Genomic DNA, 22606 nt, shown 5'->3' with positions numbered 1-22606 from the left:
ATTTCTGGTCATGTGCAAAAAAGACCCTTGATTTCACCTGTAAGGAGTATGACAAGGAAAGGAGAAGACACAGAGACACAGAGTCACAGAGTAGGGTGTCTTTAGGTGGTGAGAAAACCTCTTGAATGTTAACATTACTATTCTAGACAATTTTATCAATTCAAATTAATATATTAGATAGCTTTATCTTCCATTCAAGGTAGTTATTTTCGCTGTGTAAAGTGTACTTGCTAAAAACTATCCTTCCTCTATTGTTGTTACCATAAATTAGTCACTTTGTAGCAAATTTCATAGATTAATATCATAGTAGAATGTGCTACCTAATGAAATTTGGTTCGGGGTCGATGTGATATAGATTCCACCTTTTCTTTATCCCAAATCCAATATTTTGGAACAAGATGGTTAATTTTACCATTTCTAGTATTGCCACATACAGTTTCTGTAATTCCTACATCATTTATTTGAAGTTCCAGTAATATATTTTTCCTTTTCTTATGTTTTATTGGCAAATAAATAAAGATTAACCATATCTTCAAGTAATTGCCTAAAAAATTGCTTAACTCATCTTTAGGCCAATGCGAGAAAAGCAATTGTGTAGAAAAGTTTGGTGTTCTAGTAGCAGTGATGTGTTGATCAAGTATCTTGTAGAGCACAGTACCTCCCAAGGCATGCTCTCCAAAATTAAAGCATAGACAACAACACTTTCATAGTGGTAACTCTAGAGAGGCAATAAGAAGAACTTGCAATATTCAGACATCACTATGATAGTGGTAACGCATAAAATATAGTTTCTAGAACATGAAGAAATTGCAATATTCAAACACAAAGTAAGATGCATTTGCAACTCTGGAATGGCAACTAACAAATCCTGACTGTTATTTTATACCTTTAACAATAAATCCTATTCTGGAATATCCTAGGCCACAAGGATGTAAACAAGGATATTTGTTGCCTTTTGTCAATTTGTGAGACATTTAACAATATTGGACAGATTGAATTTTGATGAACAAAAATATTTCATTTATCAAGACAAAGTTTAATGATTACATCAGCAGCAAATATAGAATCAAGCCTTGCATTCAAACTGAACCCAGCAGAAAATGACAATGCAGCCCATCCAAAAAATAAGTTTAAAAAATAGAAAGCACAAGACCAGATCAGAAGAAATTTTTGGAACTGTTCAAGTGCGATGCACAAAATGAATAGTTACTGACAGATTGATGCCTTTTGTGAGGTATTTTCCTGTTTTTCAATGGTTACCATTACTTCTCTTCACAAGTTGCTCAAGTCAGTTCCAAAGGATAGTCCATTTCGATCAGAAATAAAGCATTCAATACAATTGTTGTGTGCTAGATAGCAACGCAAAATGAAGGTATACATTTCTTTTTATTATAGGAAGTCATAGTATTCCTGATATTCAAAAATGAGAAAACAAATCACAATATGACAGTAATAATAGTAAGAAAGCAATGAAATATGGGTGACATTACTTGCTAAAAAGAAGAATATTGAAAGTATGAATTTCTGGTTTTTTTTTTTTTTTTTTTTTATGCAATTGCCAATGAACCAAAAGAGAGTAAATAGGCCATAGCTACTTTGTGGTGAACGATGGAGTCCAATTCCTATATTATCAATGTCATGTGCTGGACCATTAAATTGTTATTGCAGTAATACAACCCAAAGCTTAAATTCACTTTTGCGCAGTAAATTGAATATGCAGTAGCAATTCTTGTACAAGTATTAATTGAATAAGCTACCTTACAATTTATCATTGCCAATAACAGGTACTTCCTCGTATTTAGAACTGTCTCTAAACCTCTTGGGAAGAATGCAGCGGCCTTTAAATAGCACACCAAATAGCAGACCACCACAACAAATCACAACCATGGTAATCCCCAAATTCATTTTCCAAATGGATTTTTTAGCTTGGGTAGTAGTCATCGAATTTGAAGACAGTTGAAGAGGTTGAAAGTAAAGAGTATCTGACTTTGATCGCCTGCTTTCAATAGTTCCCTTAGCAATTTCAGCCTGCTCTGCATGCAGTGGAGGGAATTGAACAGTAATCCTTGTTTCACAGTCCACTGAACCATTTTTTATATTTCGATCATGTGATTCAAAATCAAGATGCCGACATCCTATCATGCACAGGAGAACAATATCCCTATCATATATTCCTTCAGCAGAAATAATGACTAATTTGGATAAACCATCAGCCTCAAACAAGAAGGTTATCTTGTAACTCATATTCAGCATTCTGCTATGGTTACTTTTCATCTCATCCTGATGTACAAAAATCACATCTCCCACAAATTGTGGCCTTAAGAAACCCGATGCTGCCTTTCCTTCAGTGTTCCTCACCAACAAACCAAATCCCATGTCCAGGGAAAACTCATCAGGATAAGACTTTCCCGTGCCCCTAACAATTTCCTTCCCTTGTGCACAAGAATTTCTTACAGCCTCAATCTTAGTATACTCATATCTAAGACCTTGGGGGTCAATCACTCCTACCCAATCCTGAAACCCAAATCTTCCAAAGTAACCTGAATCCTTCACATCTTTCTTGCTCCAAATTTCCCCCACCATACTACCCCAATTCCTTAATGACATTACCGCCGGAAATCTTAAACTAAACCCAATTGAGAAATCTCCAACAGAAGCATTAGCCAAAATTCTGCATGCAACACCACAAAACTTATTCTCATTCTTATCCCAAGCACCCTCAGCAATTAATTTTGTATTAGGACCAGGAAAATCAGATTCCATATCATTAGGATTGGGAAAACCCAACAACAACTGTACCTATCTGCTGCGCTGGTCACACCTAACCCCACGATAAGCAATATAATAAGGCAAATAATCAATACTCCCACGTAAAGGACTGCAATTCACACTACCACAATCACTCCAATATTCCAATTCATGAAGACTGGTCCGGTCACCAAAAAAGAAACAAACACCACGGTCCAATTTGCTTGGAGACAAATTAATATCTCCACCACCTTTCTGCCCTCTCAAACAATCACTCTTATCCACCTTTGACATACTTCTTCAAATCAAAGTAAACAACTGCCAAGCTGATCCAGATAGAGAACTAGCTGCTTATCAACCATTTAAGATGCTATTCAATATAATCCTTAAGCCATAATCCAACAAAAGTGAATTTGTTATTGCCAATTACACAAGCACCCCATTGGTTGACCTCACCCTCCACCTTTACCTGCATGGGAAGGGGGTGCCATTTGACTTAGAGCTCATTGGCAATCATCCAACTCAATTAATTCAACATCAAAATATAGAAGAATTTCAATACAAATGGCATATACAACTGAGGATGGGGCAGCATCATTTGAATTTGGTTCAACTACATGAAACACTCAGAAAAACAAAAGTCAAACAATGTGAAAAGAGGTCAAAACTGGAACCAGCTATTTAATTGTACAATTCATAGAGAGAAATCCTTTCTACAACAATATAAATGGAGGTAAATATGGCACTTACCCATAAAAGAAAGAAACTAATAATTGGAAGAGGCAAATAAAAGTCAAATGCTCACCAGGGTCACAAAGCTCACCAGGATCAGCCAATGAGTGTCCTCTAAACCTATGTCTCAAATTCTGCCAATGTCCGCTGTTCTCTGCTATCCCTTCCAATTGCCTCTGCCACCTCCCTACCCTTCAAAATATTTCATACCATCAACAGGAACTCTTGACATCCTAAATGCAGGCCTGTAGCCACCAGAACCTTTCACCAATGAACTCTTACCCACCAAGCAAAATGTGCTCTTCTGACATCAAACAACCATGGTCTCAGCAACACCCAGTGCCCAAAGTGCGAGCTCACATATCACAGCAGAGGCAAGAACCCATTGCTCATGTATGTCATGTTATGTACTGATCACACAATCTTCCATCTTCAAAACTAGATATACCAGGTTAACACAGCCTCTTCACCTCTTCATCATTGTAGAGGAGAAGGAAACCACAGATATTTCCCCTGTGACACATCTGGGTGCACACATCATAAACAGCCCTGCCAAGTACCATGTCTACATAGAGCTCCAAGCCTTCCTCTTTTGTGATCATTTGAACACACAATTAGCAAAAGCAGAAAAATGGAACTTTGTTTGTCTTACCAGAAAATATTTAAAAGGTAATTTTCCAATAATCCCCCAATAAAAGAGAATGACTAATATGTTAAGTCTATTTACTTATTAAAGCTAATATGAAATATCATAAAAGTTTCTTACATACCAGGTTCAGATGTATAAATCAAGATCATAGAAAACAAAAACAAAAATGAAACTTCAATGTCATGACCTATGTCCTTTTGGATCCCATGTATGAAACAGTCTCCACCTAATTAAACAAATTGTTCCAAATAGGAAACTAAGCAAATCTGTTTGCTTTCTTAGATGCCCAATACTAATTAAATTCTGCAGAAACCTACAATAGTACTCCTACTTAAATTGCCTTCCTTCAGTAAGATCTCTAGTTAAAGAGAATTTTGCCAGACATTCTAGGAAAAAGAGAGACTGATAAGGAAACTTCCTCTTTAAATGCTAACCAAAAAAAAAATCATTCCAATAAGTTACAAACCAAAGAGCACGACAAACAACCGAGTGACTATTATTTACCCTCTATGGCAATCCTTTTGCGTATCTCATGAGCTGTATTGAAAATGCCAAGAGTAGGTTTGTTGCAAACAAAGCATTTCTTGTTCTTTGTGTGATGCTGAAAAAGAGAAGAGCCTCCAGTTAGAATACACTTTCAAATAAAGGAGAGATGAGCAACAATGAAATCAGACTGAAATGTTTTGTAGGAAACCTTTGGCCGTGCTTAAGCACAGAACAAAAGCAAATAAAAATGACAATATGATATATATATTTTTAGCAGAGTTGTTTTGACAATGCAATTTGCTAAAAGCTCGTGTCATCAGCTGCATAATCAATCTTGCTAGAAACTTCATAATAAGAGATTTTATGGCAACAATCAAAAGGAAATCCTAGATCTGATGACCACATTGATTTGCTGGACCCAACATACACCTTGACTGAATGCCTAAAATTGCAGACTCAACAGTTGGCTTAAATTTAACAAGCAATTGGCTCAAAATTGAAACCACAAAGGAAAAAAAAAAGCATAATTGAGTTCTCTAATAAATAGGACTTCAAACTACTTATAGAGAAAACACATGTTTTGAAAGACTTCACTAAGAAATAAGTTTATAAACCCTAATCATCAAGTTATTTACACCCATATAACAATCTTATGTGTTTGATCCATGCACAAACCCTAAGCCCATTATAAGAACCCACTATCATACCTAGGCAAAATATGCCTTGACAGAAATGCAACCATCAAAACTCTGAGAATAATTATGACACCTGAATTTTATCTCAAACTTAAACCAGCTCTTAAGTTTTCTATGTTAGTGCATTAGAAACCCATCTGTCAGCATCTTGCTGAAAAATTCACTCATAGCATTTGATTGTATCATTAATTTGTGTGGCAGAGCTCCTCATCTAAAAATTTAACTAGTTTACATATGTACATAAGTGTGTAAGTATGTGCTACTAGTATTGGGGAGGGGACACCACTGGTAATAAATCTTTCTAACAAGCCTACACTTTGTCATGTTTCATAAACTACAAGTCTGCAATTTAATCCATTGCCAGGTTCACTCTTAAAATTTAAACAGGCATCACAAATTCACAAACAGTAGACTGATTATGCTCCATAATTTAAGTTGGTATAGAAGGGATACCTTTAATGCGCAATGCTCACAGAAATAGTGCTTGCACTTGGTTACAACAGCATCAACAAAAGGCTGCCTGCAAATGAAACATGCAAAGGGCAACGAATCATCATCATCATCTTCCTCACCAGGGTCTACACCACCATCATCCTCATCATCTAATCCCAAAGCTAGATTTCTCTTCCTTACTTTCTCTGCTTCATCCCACTCCTTCTCCATTTGCCATCCAGACTTGTAATCCCCTCGATCATGCATAAACTTACAAGAATCTCCATACCCACAGTAACCAGTCTCTTTGTAATCCTTACATATGTCCGGTTGATAATCAAATCTCGCTGAAACTCTTATGTGAGCAGAAGCCCTCAAAGGCCCATGTGCTCCACCAGCTTTCTCACTAGCAACCGTTTGCTCTCTTCGGAAACCAGCCTTGTAATCGGTATATCCATTAATTCCTCTATACAACTTTTCATCCCCAGAGCTTTTTCCTTTCCCCTTCAAAGCCTCCTCTGCTTGCTTAAGAGATCTCTCACGCAATGCACGAGCATCTCTTGAGAAATCGGTCTCAGTTTCTAGAGTTGCTGTCGCTCTGCTATCATGTTCAACTTGAATTTCCCTTGAAGACTCAAACTGAAAAATTGGCTTCTCAGATTCTTCCTTCGCTTCAGTAGACGTTTTGTTCTTAGAGGATCCAGTCGAAAAATACAGCTTATTGTCAGGCTTTATGGTTTTCTTTTGACTGTGTAAGAATGAGCCTTCTGTTTTTGAATCATCCTCATCTTCTTCATCAACTGTTCTTTTTCTGATGTTTTTATTCCTTGAAGGCTTTCTGAAAAAGTTGCATACTGAAAAGACAAAGATTATAAATATTTTGGGATGAAAATAGCAAATAACCACAAAAACAAAAGATAAGAATGGTATCCAAATGGTGAATATACAAAGAAAGAGAAGGGATTACAGCAGAAGAATTATACCTTGTTCAGGCTGTTGATTTTCACCCGAATCTGCCATTAAGGACTCCTGAAAATCATTAACATATAGTGTCAGTCCCATACTAATGCTTCAGAAAATATAACAGAATATTAAGCCAAATTAATAGAAACTACAGCAAATTTGGAATCTACACAACAGACCTTAATCAACCAAACAAAAATATACAATGATACATATAGATACATATAGATACTACAATGATACATACACACACAGAGATACTTCAGCGACACTAAAGAGTGTACTAACAAACAATTCAACCATATTTGGTGGGATTGTAACTCTGTTTCGTAGAGACAAGTTTGTCTTAGTATCGGTGAGGCATGAGACCCTAAACAGACAAAAGTAAAGTAGTTTCTACCTCTTTGAAGAATTTCATCAAACAGAAAAGGCACTGCCTACTTCTAACCACCAGGGCTGGCCCTTCCCTTAGGCGAGTTAGGCAATTGCCTAAGGCCCCCAAGTGGCAGGGGGGCCCAAAATTTTAGAAAAGAACCGGGTAGTAAATGAATTAAGTTTCAAATGAATTACAAAAATAATCTGGCACATCCTTTTAACCAAAAAAACAAAAATTTTGGTAAATCCTATTAAACATTGGTTCTAAACAAAATCATTGACCAAAAATCAACCAGATAAACTACAAATCCGGTCTAAGAGATTAACCACAAAACAATCACAAATCAAAACAAACAAATCCACTCAAAACCCTAAAAATTTTACCTTTCTCTCTAGTCTCTGCTCTCCGCCTCTCTCTGATTCTCTGCTCTCCGCCTCTCTCAAGTCTCAACCGCTCACCTCACCGTATCAGGTTCTGAGGTTCAGAAATGAGGTATAAAATTATAAATATTTGGGCACAGGGCACTCCATTTTATTTGTTAAGAACTTGAGATAACTTTGTTTATTTGGGCCCCCCCTTGCTGGTTTATCATTGTGGCTGCCTGGACCCTCCATGGACTGGGCGTTAAGTTTGGGCCTTCAAGTTTTTTTTTTTTTCGGTTATAGATAGGATTTGTTTTGTTTTTTTTTTTTTCTTTTTTTTCTTTTTTTTTTGGTGGGTGGGTCTTATTAATAAGTCTTGTGTTAGTGTTATGACTGTGCTTAAATTTTTGTTATGTTTTTGCTTAATTTTTTTTTTAAATTTATGTAGGTTAAGATTGTTAAAAACTTGTTATTGTTCAGTAAAACTACAACAATACTTTTTATATAAATCAGGTTCTATTTCTCATTTGCTCTACACTTAAAAATTATTTTTTTATTTTAGTCTTTGTAAATACAGTATATTGTTTAATTAGAAATGTCTACAAGAAAATATGCGTTTGGATATTAAAAACTTAAAAAAAGAAAAAAAAAGAAAAATTAATTGAGTATAAAAAAAAATCAATGGATAAATTTGTTATTAGTAATAAACAAAATATAACACAAAATTTAGATAAAAATATCACAAATGAGTAAGAAATTTACCAAAATAATTTAGAAGAAAATGATGTTCAATTTTGCAATACAACAAATCTTGATAATGAACTTCAAAATAATTTAGAAGAAAATGAAAATAATGATTAAAAATATAATATAAAAATATTAAATAAACATTAATTTAATTAATATATAAGTATAAAAAATGCCCCATTTTTAGTTCTCGCCTTAAGCCCCAAAATGTCTAAGACCGCCCCTATTTCCCTATCATCCTCTCTCTGCCTCAACCCATGTCACACCGTGCTCCATGGTTGACCACACAAACTCTCCTTCTAAACCTCTATGGCCAGAGCTTTTCAAGCTCATCACCTCCAATCACGCACCATTGTCGAAACCCAACCAAAATCAAATCACGACCACCACCACAGCCAAAACACAGCCAAAATCAAATCGCAACAAAAACCCAGAAGCCCACCAAATCACAAATCAAATCACACCCACCGAAATTAAAGCACAAAACCCACAAAACAACCAAAATCACAAAATGAAAACACTAAAAGTGAACACACCATTAAAAAAACATATATTGGTTTTGTTATTATATTTTAAAAGAAGAATCATCTTGTTGAACTAATTTTAGATCCAAATTAATCAAACACATACCACAAGCAAGAATGATAGACTGAAAGAAAAGCAAAAAAAAAAAAAAATGGTATTTCTCAAAAAAGTGTTTTCAGAAAATAGAAAGAGTAAGCAAAATATAAAACTATTTGCTTCATAATCTCAAATAAATAAATAAATAACCAAAATCACACACCATAATTTGGTGAAGCCTCGTGAGCCACAATTTCACCTAAGAGGATCGTCTGAATTGAGAGGAAGAGATTTTCATAGTCTTTGGCTTGGCAACACAATCTTCGATTTCCTTTCTTGACGTGACTTTTGCTCGCTCCTCTCCTGTCAGCTTAGGTGACGTATAAAGATAAATAAAAAGAAGAAGAACAAAGCACCGCATAAAAAAAAAAGGAAAGAAAAATGGTGAGAGAAGAAAGACAGACTGAGATCAGGTGCATTGTCGTAGGTATTTTTTACATTTTTTACTCTTTTTTTTTTTTTTTACTTTTTAACGCTTCTTTAATATATTTTATTTAATGGTTGAGATTGAAAGTTATTTTTTCAACTTTTAATCTCAGCCATTAATTACAATTGCATTAGGATATTGCACCTGAATCTGAAAAAGACAAAAAGACCTACACATATACATATACATACAAATACACATACATAAGCACACATAAACACATACACATACACATACATAAGCACACATACACACACATATACATACACATACACACACACACACATACACATAAACATACATACATACATACATATACACATAAATATACATATACATATACATATACATAAACACACATACACATAAACACATATAAACTCACATAAACGTAAACATACACACACATAAACTTAAATATAAACATAAACACACATAAAGGCTCAATTTAGCACATCAAAATTGATGATGCTATAAAATACCACCTTAAAAATTGTCCATATGGCTCGTCTACAAGGAAGAGAAAGAAGCATGGGCACAGCCAAATTACCTCGTCCGTCATAAACTGGATAAGGACGGACGAGGCAAGCATGCTTATGCTAAGGCACGTCCACCTCTAGCTAGGGATGGACGAGCCAAGCATTCAATGACTTGAACCTTACCTACAAATCAAAATCTCCATTGCTCGTAATAAGGCACTGGTTCGGATAAAGTAACTTCCATGGAAGTTATGGAAGTTATCTCCGATTTTGGTGAACTCCTCGACAATAGGAACGGTTATCAGAGCAAATAATCGTTCAATACACTATATAAACATGACTCTGCATAGAGGTAAGGGATTTTTTCGGATTTTTCATTTTGAGAAGGGAATAAACACTTAGAAATTTTTCCTCTCTATTCCAGCCCACTAACTTCATCATCGGAGGATCATAGGCCGGCCTCAACCGGTCTTTTCTCTGATTGAATTTGGTTTTACAGGATTTAACTCTCAAGATTGTCGAAGTCCGAAGATTTTCAACCCACTGATTTTCCAAAATTATCAGTTGGCGCCGTCTGTGGGAAACATATTTGTCGCTCTTGAACTTGTTTAGTTCTGCGATTTCTTTCTCTCGTGAAAGGGTTTGAAATGGTTCGGACTAGATCAAGGGCAACTAGCCCAGGCCCTCAACAGAGTAGGGACGCATCGAGTAATCCTCATCGCGATCGCCAATCTGCACCGGATATGCAGGCCCCGTCTGTCCAACATATGCATTCTATGGCGGCTGCGATGGCGGAGTTAACTCGCCAGAATCAGGACTTACGGAGAGAGGTTAATTTAAGAAGGCAGACGCATCAGGAGCATGAAGAAGAAGGGCAAACTCAGAGTTAAGAGGGCAGAGAGAACTTTCAGCATGGGAGTCAGTCAAGGGATACCACTTCGCGAAGGGCATCTGACTTTAAGAAAGAGATGGATCAGATGAAGAAGGCCATGGACGAAATGAAGGAAAATATGAGGAGGGCGAATCCAGTAGAAGATTTGGTTCATAGAACTGACTCTCCTTTTACGGCTTCCATCAATGGCCATCCTCTACCACCGAAGTTTAAAATGCCTTCTTTAGATTCATACGATGGGAATCGAGATCCTTTTGACCACATTGCCACCTTCAAGACCACTATGCATCTTCAAGGAGTTCCAGATGAAATAATGTGTAGAGCCTTCCCTACCACTCTCAAGGGTCCGGCTAGAGTATGGTTCAGCAAATTACCCCCGAATTCAGTAAGTTCTTTTGGAGAATTAAGCAAGTTGTTTGTTAATAACTTCATAGGGGGTCAGCGTCACAGACGATCTACTTCCAGTCTGTTAACGATAGAACAGGGGGAAAATGAAAGCTTGCGTTCCTTCATCACACGTTTCAATAGGGAAGTCCTGACCGTGGACGAGATAGATGATAAGCTACTGTTGGCAGCTTTTCATAATGGGGTCAATTCTGACTTGTTTATACATAAACTTTATGAGAAGGAACCTCAGTCCATGGCTGAACTCGTCCATTCAGCCCAGAACTTCATGAATGCAGAAGATGCGATTATAGCTAAGAAGAGGAAGAGGACTGAGAGAATAGAAACAAATCCTGCTCATCATTCTGAACAGGGTCCTCATCCAAAAAAGGGACGAACGGAGGATAAGAAAGACCGAGAGAAGAGGACAGGTCCGTCAGCAAGGAGTCAACAATACACTCCTTTGAACGTTCCACTCGAGCAAGTCCTCATGCAAATCAAAGACGAGCATTCCTTAAAGTGGCCGGAGAAGATGAAGGGAGATCCCAATAAGCGCAATAGAAATAAGTATTGTCGCTTCCATAGAGATCACGGGCACGACACGGACGAGTGTTTCGATCTGAAGCAGCAGATTGAGAATCTCATCAGACAAGGGAAGCTGAAAAATTTCCTTGGACGAGATCACAAAGACGAGAAATTGAAAGCCAAGGTAGAAGAATCGTCACGGCCACCGCTTGGAGAAATAAGAATCATTCTGGGGGGAAGTACTGCAAGACAGTCGTCTAAGTCAAAGAAAGCATATTTGAAAGCAGTACAGAGCATTCAGCTTTCTGGATGATCACCGAGTGCAGGGACTACGGACGAGCAGGCGATCACTTTCACGGACGAGGATGCAGAGAAAGTCCATCACCCTCGTGACGATGCTATTGTCATCACCCTCCTTATTGCGGACTACAAGACTAGAAGGGTGTTGATAGATAATGGAAGTTCTGCTGATATCTTGTACTATCCAGCCTTTCAACAGATGAGGTTAGGACGAGACTTGCTCCGTCCAGCGAGCTCCCCTCTAGTAGGTTTTGGTGGAATGAAGGTGCAACCTGTGGGTAGTATTTCACTACCAGTAATAGTGGGGGCATATCCGCAGCAAGTTACCAAGGAGGTGAACTTCCTCGTAGTTGATTGTTCGTCTTCTTACAATGCAATAATTGGGAGGCCAACCCTAAATAGGTGGAAGGCAGTTACATTTACTTACCACTTGTCAGTCAAGTTCCCAACGGAACATGGGGTAGGCCAAGTACAGGGAGACCAATTAGCAGCAAGAGAGTGTTACCAAGCCATGTTGGCTACGGACGAGCAAGTTCAAACAATGAATATCGAAGAAAAGAAAGTTGTAGCAGAACCCATTGAAGCGTTGGAAGATATTCCTTTAGATGATGATAACCCTGAGAGGTGTACCAGGGTTGGAGCAGATCTGGAAGTGAAGATCAAGAAAGATTTCATTTGTTTTTTGAAAAGAAACAGAGATGTGTTCGCATGGAGTCAAGAAGACATGCCGGGTATAGATCCTAGTGTCATTACCCACCGTCTGAGTGTATGCTCTTCCTCCAAACCAGTGCGACAAAAAAAGAGAGTGTTTGCCCCGGAGAGAGACAATGCTGTTAAGGAGGAAGTTTAGAAGTTGATTGCGGCGAAGTTTATTCGAGAGGTATACTATCCTGACTGGTTAGCCAACGTGGTCATGGTCAAGAAGGCGAACGGCAAATGGAGAATGTGCGTTGATTTCACTGACTTAAATAAGGCTTGTCCTAAGGACAGTTACCCGTTGTCGCGTGTTGATCAATTGGTAGATTCTACCGCAGGCCACAAGTTGCTTAGTTTCCTTGATGCTTTCTCTGGTTACAATCAAATTAGGATGGATGAAGTGGACCAAGAGAAGACGTCCTTTATCACTAGTCGGGGACTGTTTTGTTATGAAGTAATGCCTTTCGGTTTAAAGAATGCTGAGGCGACATATCAACGTCTGGTCAATCACATGTTTCGTCCGCAGATCGGGAGGAATATGGAAGTATACATAGATGATATGTTGGTAAAAACTCAGGACGAGGAGAGGCATTTGGTCGATTTGCAGGAAACATTTGACACGCTGAGGCAGTATCATATGAAGTTGAACCCTAGCAAGTGTGCTTTCGGAGTATCATCGGGGAAGTTCTTAGGATTTATGGTTTCCTACAGAGGAATCGAAGCAAACCCTGACAAAATTCAAGCAATATTGGATATGAAGCCTCCGAGCAATGTTAAAGAAGTTCAGCCCCTCACCGGACGAGTTGCCGCCCTCAACAGGTTTGTTTCTAAAGCTACTGACAAATGTTTGCCATTTTTTAAGGTCCTTAAAAAGCATTTGAATGGACCGACGAGTGTCAGAAAGCTTTTGAAGATTTGAAGATATATCTCACCAAAGCCCCATTATTGAGCCTGTTTGTGCCCGGAGAAGAGTTGTACTTATATTTGGCAGTCACTCCACACACTGTGAGTTCAGCACTGGTGAGGGAAGAGAGCAAGGTGCAGAGACCTGTGTACTATACTAGCAAAGCATTGAGGGGAGCAGAAGGACGGTACCCGTTAATGGAGAAATTGGCTTTTGCGTTGATAATGGCTTCCAGAAAACTAAGGCATTATTTTCAAGCTCATGTTATTAACGTCATGACAGATCACCCACTTAAGAAGGCCATGAACAAGTTAGAGGCTGCAGGACGTTTGATCCAATGGGCCGTCGAGCTCAGTGAGTTTGATATAAAATACCAGCCAAGGCATGCCATAAAAGCCCAAGCTCTGGCAGATTTCATTGCTGAATTTACCTTAAGTTGTGATGATGAAGGTGAAATGGAAAATAGCAAGTGGATCGTCCATGTGGATGGCTCGTCTATGCTGCACGCAGACGGAATAGGTGTGGTTTTGCAATCTCCAGAGGGGGACAAATTAAAACATAGAGTTCGTTTGCAGTACCAGACAACTAATAATGAAGTCGAGTACGAAGCTCTTCTTAAAGGACTGGAATTGGCCAAATCTGTAGAAGCAAAGTCACTCCTCGTCTTGGGAGATTCTCAGTTGATTATAGGCCAGGTGAATGGAATGTTTGAAGCTAAAGAAGAACGAATGAGGAAGTATCTAAACAGAGTGACGCGCCTTGTAAAGAAGTTCGAAGAAGTTAGCTTCGTTCAAATCCCAAGGGAGGAAAACATGGAAGCTGATGCCTTGGCAAAAGAAGCCTCGTCGAGCGAAGCTGTAGATAAGTTTGATGAAATCCATTATATGCCGAGTATAGACATCCCAGAAATACAACAGGTGGAAAGTGGAATGAATTGGATGGTTCCAATTGTGTCGTACTTGAAAGATGGACAGCTCCCGGAAGAAAAGGACGAAGCTAGAAAACTGAGGGCAAGGGCGGCCAGGTATGTTCTTATGGACGAGATTCTCTATCGAAGAGGTTTTTCCCAGCCTTATCTCAGATGTTTGGCCCCAGACGAAGTAAACTACATATTGAGAGAAATTCATGAGGGAGCATGTGGCAATCATTCAGGCGCCAGATCGCTCGTCCACAAAGTCGTCCGTACGGGATATTATTGGCCAAATATGCAAGCCAACGCTAAGGCATACGTCAAGGTCTCCGATCAATGCCAAAGGTTTAGCAATGTCCCCAGGCAACCATCAGAGTATTTAACTCCAATGACGGCCCCGTGGCCTTTTGCGCAATGGGGACTAGACATTTTAGGTCCATTTCCACTGGGTATAAGGCAAATGAAATTCCTTGTAGTTGGTATTGATTATTTTACCAAGTGGGTAGAAGCAGAACCTTTGGCCAACATCACACAGCAGAATGTCAAGAACTTTTTGTGAAAAAATATTGTGTGCAGATTTGGAGTACCTAGGGTGCTGGTATCGGACAACGGACAGCAATTTGACAATGCAATTTTCAGAGATTTTTGCATACACTTTGGAATTCAAAATCACTACTCCTCACCAGCCCACCCGCAAGCTAATGGCCAGGCAGAAGTTGCAAACCGATCCTTGTTGAAAATAATCAAGACTCGGCTTGAGGGGGCTAAGGGAGTATGGCCAGATGAGCTTCCAGGCGTTCTGTGGGCATATAGAACGATAGTAAGAACTTCTACGGGAGAAACTCCTTTCAAGCTAGCATATGGAACTGAAGCAGTTATACCAGCGGAAGTGCACGCGGCCAACCATAGGGTGACGACCTACCAGGACGAAGCTAATGATGAACAACTACGTCTGAACCTCGATTTGATAAACGAGGTAAGGATGGACGCTGAGCAAAGGATGGCAAGGTATAAGAATCTTATGGCTAGGCGGTATGATGCAATGGTAAAGCCAAGGCGATTCAACATAGGGGACCTCGTCCTAAAAAGGGTTTCCTTAGCAACAAAGAACCCAACTCATGGAAAGTTGTGACCAAATTGGGAAGGCCCCTATAGAGTCGTCAACTGCAAAAGGCAAGGATCCTATTACTTAGAAGCCCTTGATGGGAGGAAGTTCGAGCATCCTTGGAATGTGAGCACTTGAGAGAGTATTACCAGTAGAATAACAGCCTGGACGAGCTCAGCAATTGAAAACTTTATTATTATGTTATGTTAAATTTGTGGACGACGTTATAGTTTATGTTTAAATAAAGGCATTGGCCTCTAAGGTGTCTGCCTCATCTTTGAACAATGCTTGTGATATGAATGGTATTTGTGGAATGTACATAATGTTGTGTAATTCACTGATTCCCATACTACATTCGTTTGAAGTTTACCCTTGAAAAGTTAAAAAAAAAACATGAGACAATTCTCTGAATGCAGGGATACAATGACAAGCTTTCCTAAGGGAAAAGCATCAAGACATTCTCGTCCAAATCAGAGGATGAAGCAAAGCCTTAAGTCCCAAGCATACTCGTCCATACCAGGGATGAGGTAAAGCACAATACGTCTAATACGTGGGCAAGAATGCATAGACGAGTGCATATTAAGCCATGGACGAGAGAAACATATGGCTATATTTTAATCCTATTAAGGCTTTTGTTAAAACAATCCATGCTATGGACGAGTACAATGAAAGCCTTAAAACTTCAAAGTATAAAAATTAGCCAAGTCCATGAACAAGGCAGGCTGGTTCTTATCATTTTTTAACAGGTCCTTAGACCAGTAATGTTGGTTGTTACCATTTCACATGGATGAACTACATTTGAAATTCTAATGAAAATGGTAGACAAATATATATAAAAGATGGACGAAGTCAAGCAAGCAAAATAAATAAAACTCGTCCATACATATGCTACAAGAGAATAATATTGAGTCAAGAATGTATATCTAACGTTAAAAAAAATCCTTGCAAAATAAACTAAGATAATTGTTTAAAACCTCGTCCTAAAACCTTGGACGAGACAAATGTATTAAAATTACATAAAGGTTACAAAATGGACCAAATAGAAATACGTTTTTTAAAAAAAAAACTTTCAACTAGAGGGAGAAACATTGGGGGCGTCCTGAGGGGGCAAGGTCGTAGCGTTGTCTTCAACATTGACGTCATCGGAGCCAGTCTGGACGAGAGATCTAGTGGCAGCAGCATTCAGGTTAAGAAGAATGGAACTGAAGTCAATGTCAGGGAACCTTTCCATAGCTTCACTTCTGAAATCCTCAAACCCTGCCGCGTAATTAGTGTCCAAAACTTCAATATACTGTTTGGACGATCTAAACTCAGCCATTGTGTCCTCCTTCGGGTTGGAGAGAAGGGCGCCATACTCATCATTACTTCTTTTGCAGGGCCTCAAGACGAGCGTCCTTCTCTGCAGCCCTGGTTTGCAGCTCCTCAACCAATGTCTTCAACTCCTTCACCTCGTCCATAGTTTTGGCAGCCACCTCAGCCCATTGCCTCGCATTGGCCTTCAGCTCCTGGACCCTCGTCTCCAGCAGGATCCTCGTCTTGTCCAACCCCGTGGCTTGCCTGGACGCAGCTATAAACTTTGACATGCCCTATAAAAAAGAAACAGCAAATAAAAGTTAAAAAAAAAAAAGTAAGACGAGGAAGAAAAATGAATCATTGGATAAAGACGAGATATAAGTTTACCTTAAACAGATCATGAACACCAGAGTGTTCAAAATCTTTAAGAGACATATCATAGCAAACATTTATGTCTTCGTCGGTCACAGCCTTCTTAAAACGTTCCCAGGCCAAGTCCTCATTCTTAATAATATTTGAGGGGGCCGTTCTGGAAGGCTGAGACGGGGTTGACACGGTCTTGGACGGAGTGGTCTGGGACGGAGTGGTCTCGATTGGAGTGGATGAGTCCACATCAACTATGTGCACTGGCTGTTGAGACGAGGGAGGGGTAGGTTTGATCACTTGGGACGAGCTGGGCTTGGCTTTTTTGTCTCGACGACTGGGGAGATTTCCCAAGTCCAGGTTCTTTGACAATGTCTTCCTTTTTTCCCCAGTCGTAGGACAAGCTTGAACCTCACTCTCAGGACGATCCCCCTCAGCTGCCACATCTTTTCCTTTGTTCCCTTTCATTGTTGCCATTCAAAAAAAAAAAAAAAAAAAAAGAAAGAGAAAAGATGAAAACACCTTTAGAATTAAAACAAAGCAAGCAAAGTGCAAAGACGTTGAGAACCTAAAACTTACTTTTTCTTACTGTGACCTTGTGTGCAATTGCTTCATCTGATGGATTAGGACCCAAACCCCACTTGGCAAGACGTCTAAGCGCGACCAAAGAGTGAAAGTCCCTATCCACGTGAAGACGAGCCCTGTGGACGCAGTCACGGAAAAAATTGCTTAAGGACGGTCGTTCAACAACTGGAATGAAACAGATACACTCCTGTTAATTGATCGTTGGCATAAAAAAAAAAAAATGTAAAGAGAAAAGTGAAAGGAAAAAGGGGAACAACTTACCCTCAGGACGAAGGTTTCCTAGGTCCCCGGTATAACGACCAAACGAGTCCTGGCCAACGTCTACAGGATTCCCAGCCCAGAAGCCGGAGACGAAGAAAAATTCCGTCTTCCATTTTCTGTCAGACGAGGCTAAGGACTTGATCAACCTACTATCTTTACCCCTGGCTGTAAATTGATGGAAGCCAGGGGATTGGTGTATCTCTGAAGGCTTGTAACAATAAAGGAACTCGTCCACAGTAAGAGGACGATCCTTCCCAAATACTTCACCCCACAAAACTTGCATTGAAACAATTAGTCTCCATGCATTAGGGTTGAATTGGCATATTCCTAAACCTAACATAACCAACAACTCCCTAGTAAAGGCGTTTAAAGGGAATCTTAAACCCCCCAAGAGGTAAGCTTCATAGACGTCAATCCCAAAGTGAGGGTTGCAACACCATTCTCCTCGGACGGGCAACCTAGGGTTAAACTCGTCTGGGATTTGGTACCACTTCCTAAGGTTTTTTAGTCTCTGCTCATCCGTCCTGGAAGGGATATCTATGGCACAACTATACACGGTAACCTCCTCCTCGTCTAAAGGACCAGAACGAGGGACAATGGACAAAGTACCAGCTTGAGACCCTGAGGCCTTCCTAAGTTGTTCCTGTATAACTTCCATAGGAAGCCCAGGGATGCCAGAAACATACTCTTCGTCCGTGGTATTCCCCCCACTACTGTCACTATTACTACTAGAACTATCATAACTAGTCTCGTCATTATATTCGTCTATGGCCTTATCTATACTATCACTAGACGAGGAAAGTACAATGTCTACCATCTTAACAGGAAAACTAAGGACGAGAAAAAGAGAAATACCTGGATTTAGGACGAAGGAAGGCTATAGACGCGAGAAGCTTCTAGACGAATATCTAGGACGAGGAAGGACAAGGGAAGAAATTTCAGAAATGAAGAGGGTACCGGAGGTATTCGACTATTTATAGGGAACAAACTCAAGCATCTGAAGCGACACAACCGAATCATCAAGAGACACGTGGCATGCTCCTCGGTTAGATCAATCAACGAGACTTTTCCACCAACAAATTCTTGACACGTGGCACACCAAGCTGCTACTAACACACGTCTTACTTGTCTTAGGACGACCCATGGACAAGGGGGCAACTGATGATGCTATAAAATACCACCTTAAAAATTGTCCATATGGCTCGTCTACAGGGAAGAGAAAGAAGCATGGGCACAGCCAAATTACCTCGTCCGTCATAAACTGGATAAGGACGGACGAGGCCTCGTCTGTCCCGAAGGACGGACGAGGCAAGCATGCTTATGCTAAGGCACATCCACCTCTAGCTAGGGACGGACGAGCCAAGCATTCAATGACTTGAACCTTACCTACAAATCAAAATCTCCATTGCTCGTAATAAGGCACCGATTCGGATAAAGTAACTTCCATGGAAGTTATGGAAGTTACCTCCGATTTTGGTGAACTCCTCGACAATAGGAACGGTTATCAGAGCAAATAACCGTTCCATGCACTATATAAACATGACTCTGCATAGAGGTAAGGGATTTTTTCGGATTTTTCATTTTGAGAAGGGAATAAACACTTAGAAATTTTTCCTTTCTATTCCAGCCCACTAACTTCATCATCGGAGGATCATAGGCTGGCCTCCACCGGTCTTTTCTCTGATTGAATTTGGTTTTACAGGATTTAACTCTCAAGATTATCGAAGTCCGAAGATTTTCAACCCACTGATTTTCCAGAATTATCGAAAGTAACTAACAAAATTGTTTGAGGATTGGTGTTAGTTTGTGATTTTTTCCAATCTATATGAGGGTTTAATTTTTCTCAATCTGTATATGTGTTTATGTCTATGTATGTTTCTGTTTATGTGTGTGTTTATGTATATGTGTGTTTATATTTGTTTATGCGTGTTTATGTGCATGTGTGTTTATGTTTGTTTGTTTTTGTATATATTTGTTTGTGTTTATGTTCATGTATGTTTATATTTATAAACATAAATATAAACATAAATACACACACACACACACACACACACACACACACTCATACACATACACATACATAAACACACATACACATATACATACATTTTTAGTTCTCACCTCAAACCCTAAAATGTCTAGGGCTGCCCCTGATCACAAGGCTCAATTGCACAAAAACCCCAAGGAAATGCACAAGTTAAGAACTGAAATAGTTAGAATTATGGTTACAAATGATTAAATGCACTATTTCCTAACCGTTTAAGCTTTTGGGGCCGTTCACAATTTATCATGATATCATAACAGCAAGTTATACACTATTTTCTAGCAATTTACTAAATTAACCTTTTACTAACTGTTTATGTTTATGGGACAATCAGAAACGCAAAAAAAAAAAAAAAAAAAAAATTGTGGGTCTTTGCTTATTAGACTTTCCCCAGCCCTAAACCCAAATTCGATTCATGCTTTACAGCCCTTCAAATGGGCACTATCAATTTTCATTCCATTGAAAAATTTCGTACCTATCATAATGTGTAAATAATAATCAAATAGTTTAGATTGAGGAAATTTCGAATTACCATGGGTTTCTTTATACGGGTGCTAAGGCTAGAAGGATTACTGGGTCCTAGCTCCAGTGAGCTCGTCGGAATTTTTCGCCGGAGGAGGGTGGTGGTGGTAACCAAAGGATAAGGTGTGTAAAAGAGGAGAGAGTGATGGAGTGCGTCTGTGTGACTTTCTTTTTCTTTTTGACAATTGGTTAGGATTTTTAACTCCTTTTATGGTGTATCAAAAAAAAAAATTGCAAACTAACGTCAATCACCAAACAATTACGTTAGTTAGTAACGTTTCCAAACTATTTAGGAAATTAGCATCTCAAGTTCAAGACACTCGATTTTGCCAAGAACTCAGCCTAAGGAATCAAAGGAAAACGAGAGAAATAAAGGGAAAACAAAACATTTGCCTAAGGAATCACACGTTCGTGGGTTCCATCCGAGCTTGGGTTCGAGGATTTTGCTACCTGGGTTTGTGGGTTAGATGCTAGGTTCATGGGTTCGCTACTAGATTCGCCACCTGGGTTCATGGTTTCTGTTTTGATCTCTTGCTTCGTGTGGTTTTTGCTTTGATTTATTGCTTGTGTTTGTATTTGTGTTTTTGTTTCGGCGGGAGAAGAAGGAGACCATAAGAAGAAGAAGGACGATTTTTGATTTCTTGGTTTCGTGGAACTCGAGCGTTAGGGACTCAATTTTCATAGATATTGATTCTTTTATACTTGATTTGTTACAGTGAACTTGACTCAATTATATTCGAGATGTTAGTTTTCTAAATAGTTTGAAAATGTTGCTAACTAGCGAAATTGTTTGGTGATTGGTGTTAGTTTGCAATTTTTCTTGTGTATCAAATATCTAATCAGTTCTCCAATATATATATATATATATCAACCAATGCATTTAGATGTCAAAATATGATAATAACTCATGCACTCTCTAGTTATATATGTAGTAATAATTTACTTTATTTTCCATTAGAGCAAGACTTAAGTGCTATTCCTTAGGTTCATCTCTTAGAATTCTGCCATTTGACTTTTTTCTCATGGATGGAAGTGTATTTTTTAAGTTAAGTAGTCACATGGCAGAATCTTAAGAGGGAAAACTAAGGAACAACACCTAAAATACTGTACATAAGTTTTGTCATTTCCATTAATATATATGTGCATGTGTGTGTGTTAAGATAAGAAAGGAGTTTTGAATCTTGGATGTCAAAAATATAAGAGATGTCAATTAGTTAAGTTACAAAGATTCTTTGATATGGCTTGTGTCCGGGCCAAAAGGCACTATGATACGTTTTTGCACTAGACGCAAGTTTCACCCAAGATTCTTAAATTCTTATTTCTTTATTTTCTATCATTAATGATTTAGCAATTCATCTTTTATTAAATTATATATATATATATATATTAGGTTGAGGCGTTGAGCCAATTAGAAATTAGAACTCATAAATCATATCTATTTGTCTCTAAAATTGTAGCTTATTGATAAAGTCTGTTGTAGTCAAGCAAGAAATTTGGGGTTACCACAAATTAATTGGTGTCCCGACTTGATGATAAAGAGCAACAATCATGATAAAAAACAATTATCATGGAATGAATATCATAAATTCCATATATTTAATTTAATGATTAATAATAGTTTACATTGGTGCCTAAGCATTTGTTTGTTAAAAGGTATAGTCTCTATTCAAAGCTATATCTACATCTATGACTAGTGCGTGTTTAGAAAAACTTTTATGTATAATAAAATTATAGTTCTTAAGGTCTCATGAAATTCATAATGTATTGAGTTTGAAATCTCTAAACCATATATTGGGAATATGGGGAGACCCCTTCTTAAAGGATTCTTCCCTGTAATTTTCATGGTGTATAAGACTAGGGACACTATTTTTAGTGGAAAAAGAAAAAGAAAAAGAAGAAGGGACATTCTTCAATGTCCACTTTTCTATACTAAAAAAGGATAACATTATTTTCTAATTCAAAGTTAGGGCAACAACCACTATGCACCCTTAATGCGATGGTTATTCTACAAGTATAAATGCTTATGGGGTGAGGAGGAAAGAGCCAAGGTTTAAATTTTCAGGAGAGAGCTTCACACATATATATACTTAGATTAGACTAAAGTA

The 22606-nt window shown here is 38.6% G+C and overlaps 3 protein-coding genes across 6 annotated transcripts; 2 read left to right on the top strand and 1 right to left on the bottom strand.

Annotated features, from left to right (window-relative positions):
• Positions 1 to 1595: 1595 nt before the first annotated feature.
• On the bottom strand, positions 1596 to 7594 carry LOC112020633 (zinc finger CCCH domain-containing protein 1). Of its 4 annotated transcripts, none has more exons than XR_010629819.1 (6): positions 7465 to 7594; positions 6726 to 6771; positions 5764 to 6596; positions 4634 to 4730; positions 3554 to 4069; positions 1596 to 3361 (listed from the first exon to the last, which is right to left on the bottom strand). XR_010629819.1 is itself a non-coding variant. In XM_024053185.2 (5 exons), exons 2-5 carry the CDS (start codon positions 6760 to 6762, stop codon positions 3933 to 3935), a joined length of 1104 nt encoding a protein of 367 aa, XP_023908953.1. In that variant the 5' UTR covers positions 6763 to 6771; positions 7465 to 7594; the 3' UTR covers positions 1596 to 3932. The 4 variants fall into 4 exon arrangements, 1 of the variants encoding a protein (XP_023908953.1); XR_002883800.2 differs by having other exon boundaries at positions 1596 to 3217; XR_002883801.2 differs by having other exon boundaries at positions 1596 to 3217; positions 3572 to 4069.
• Positions 7595 to 10685: 3091 nt separating this feature from the next.
• Positions 10686 to 12668, top strand: LOC136068464 (uncharacterized). Its single transcript, XM_065775625.1, has 2 exons — positions 10686 to 11757; positions 11845 to 12668. Exons 1-2 carry the CDS (start codon positions 10686 to 10688, stop codon positions 12666 to 12668), a joined length of 1896 nt encoding a protein of 631 aa, XP_065631697.1.
• Positions 12669 to 12731: 63 nt separating this feature from the next.
• Positions 12732 to 15460, top strand: LOC136068463 (uncharacterized). The gene is made up of 3 exons (XM_065775624.1): positions 12732 to 13359; positions 13506 to 14784; positions 14905 to 15460. The coding sequence occupies exons 1-3, from the start codon at positions 12732 to 12734 to the stop codon at positions 15458 to 15460; spliced, it is 2463 nt and encodes an 820-aa protein (XP_065631696.1).
• The last annotated feature ends 7146 nt before the right edge of the window (positions 15461 to 22606 follow it).

The sequence above is a fragment of the Quercus suber genome, unplaced genomic scaffold, assembly GCF_002906115.3.
Source record: "Quercus suber isolate HL8 unplaced genomic scaffold, Cork oak 2.0 scaffold_116, whole genome shotgun sequence".
NCBI classification, from domain to species: Eukaryota; Viridiplantae; Streptophyta; class Magnoliopsida; order Fagales; family Fagaceae; genus Quercus; species Quercus suber.
This window is presented reverse-complemented; position numbering and strand designations above follow the sequence as displayed.

Bases quoted from the DNA above. Each gene is read 5' to 3' on its own strand.
- LOC112020633 (XM_024053185.2), bottom strand. From the start codon at position 6,762: ATGGCAGATTCGGGTGAAAATCAACAGCCTGAACAAG. The intron at 6,597-6,725 runs GTATAATTCTTC...TTGTCTTTTCAG, and splicing joins AAATCAACAGCCTGAACAAG to TATGCAACTTTTTCAGAAAG. The intron at 4,731-5,763 runs GTATCCCTTCTA...TCTCTTTTTCAG, and splicing joins GTGAGCATTGCGCATTAAAG to CATCACACAAAGAACAAGAA.
- LOC136068464 (XM_065775625.1), top strand. From the start codon at position 10,686: ATGGATCAGATGAAGAAGGCCATGGACGAAATGAAGGAAAATATGAGG. The intron at 11,758-11,844 runs GTACTGCAAGAC...CACCGAGTGCAG, and splicing joins AAGAATCATTCTGGGGGGAA to GGACTACGGACGAGCAGGCG.
- LOC136068463 (XM_065775624.1), top strand. From the start codon at position 12,732: ATGGTCAAGAAGGCGAACGGCAAATGGAGAATGTGCGTTGATTTCACT. The intron at 13,360-13,505 runs GTTTGCCATTTT...TATATTTGGCAG, and splicing joins TTCTAAAGCTACTGACAAAT to TCACTCCACACACTGTGAGT. The intron at 14,785-14,904 runs GCAAATGAAATT...TATTGTGTGCAG, and splicing joins CCATTTCCACTGGGTATAAG to ATTTGGAGTACCTAGGGTGC.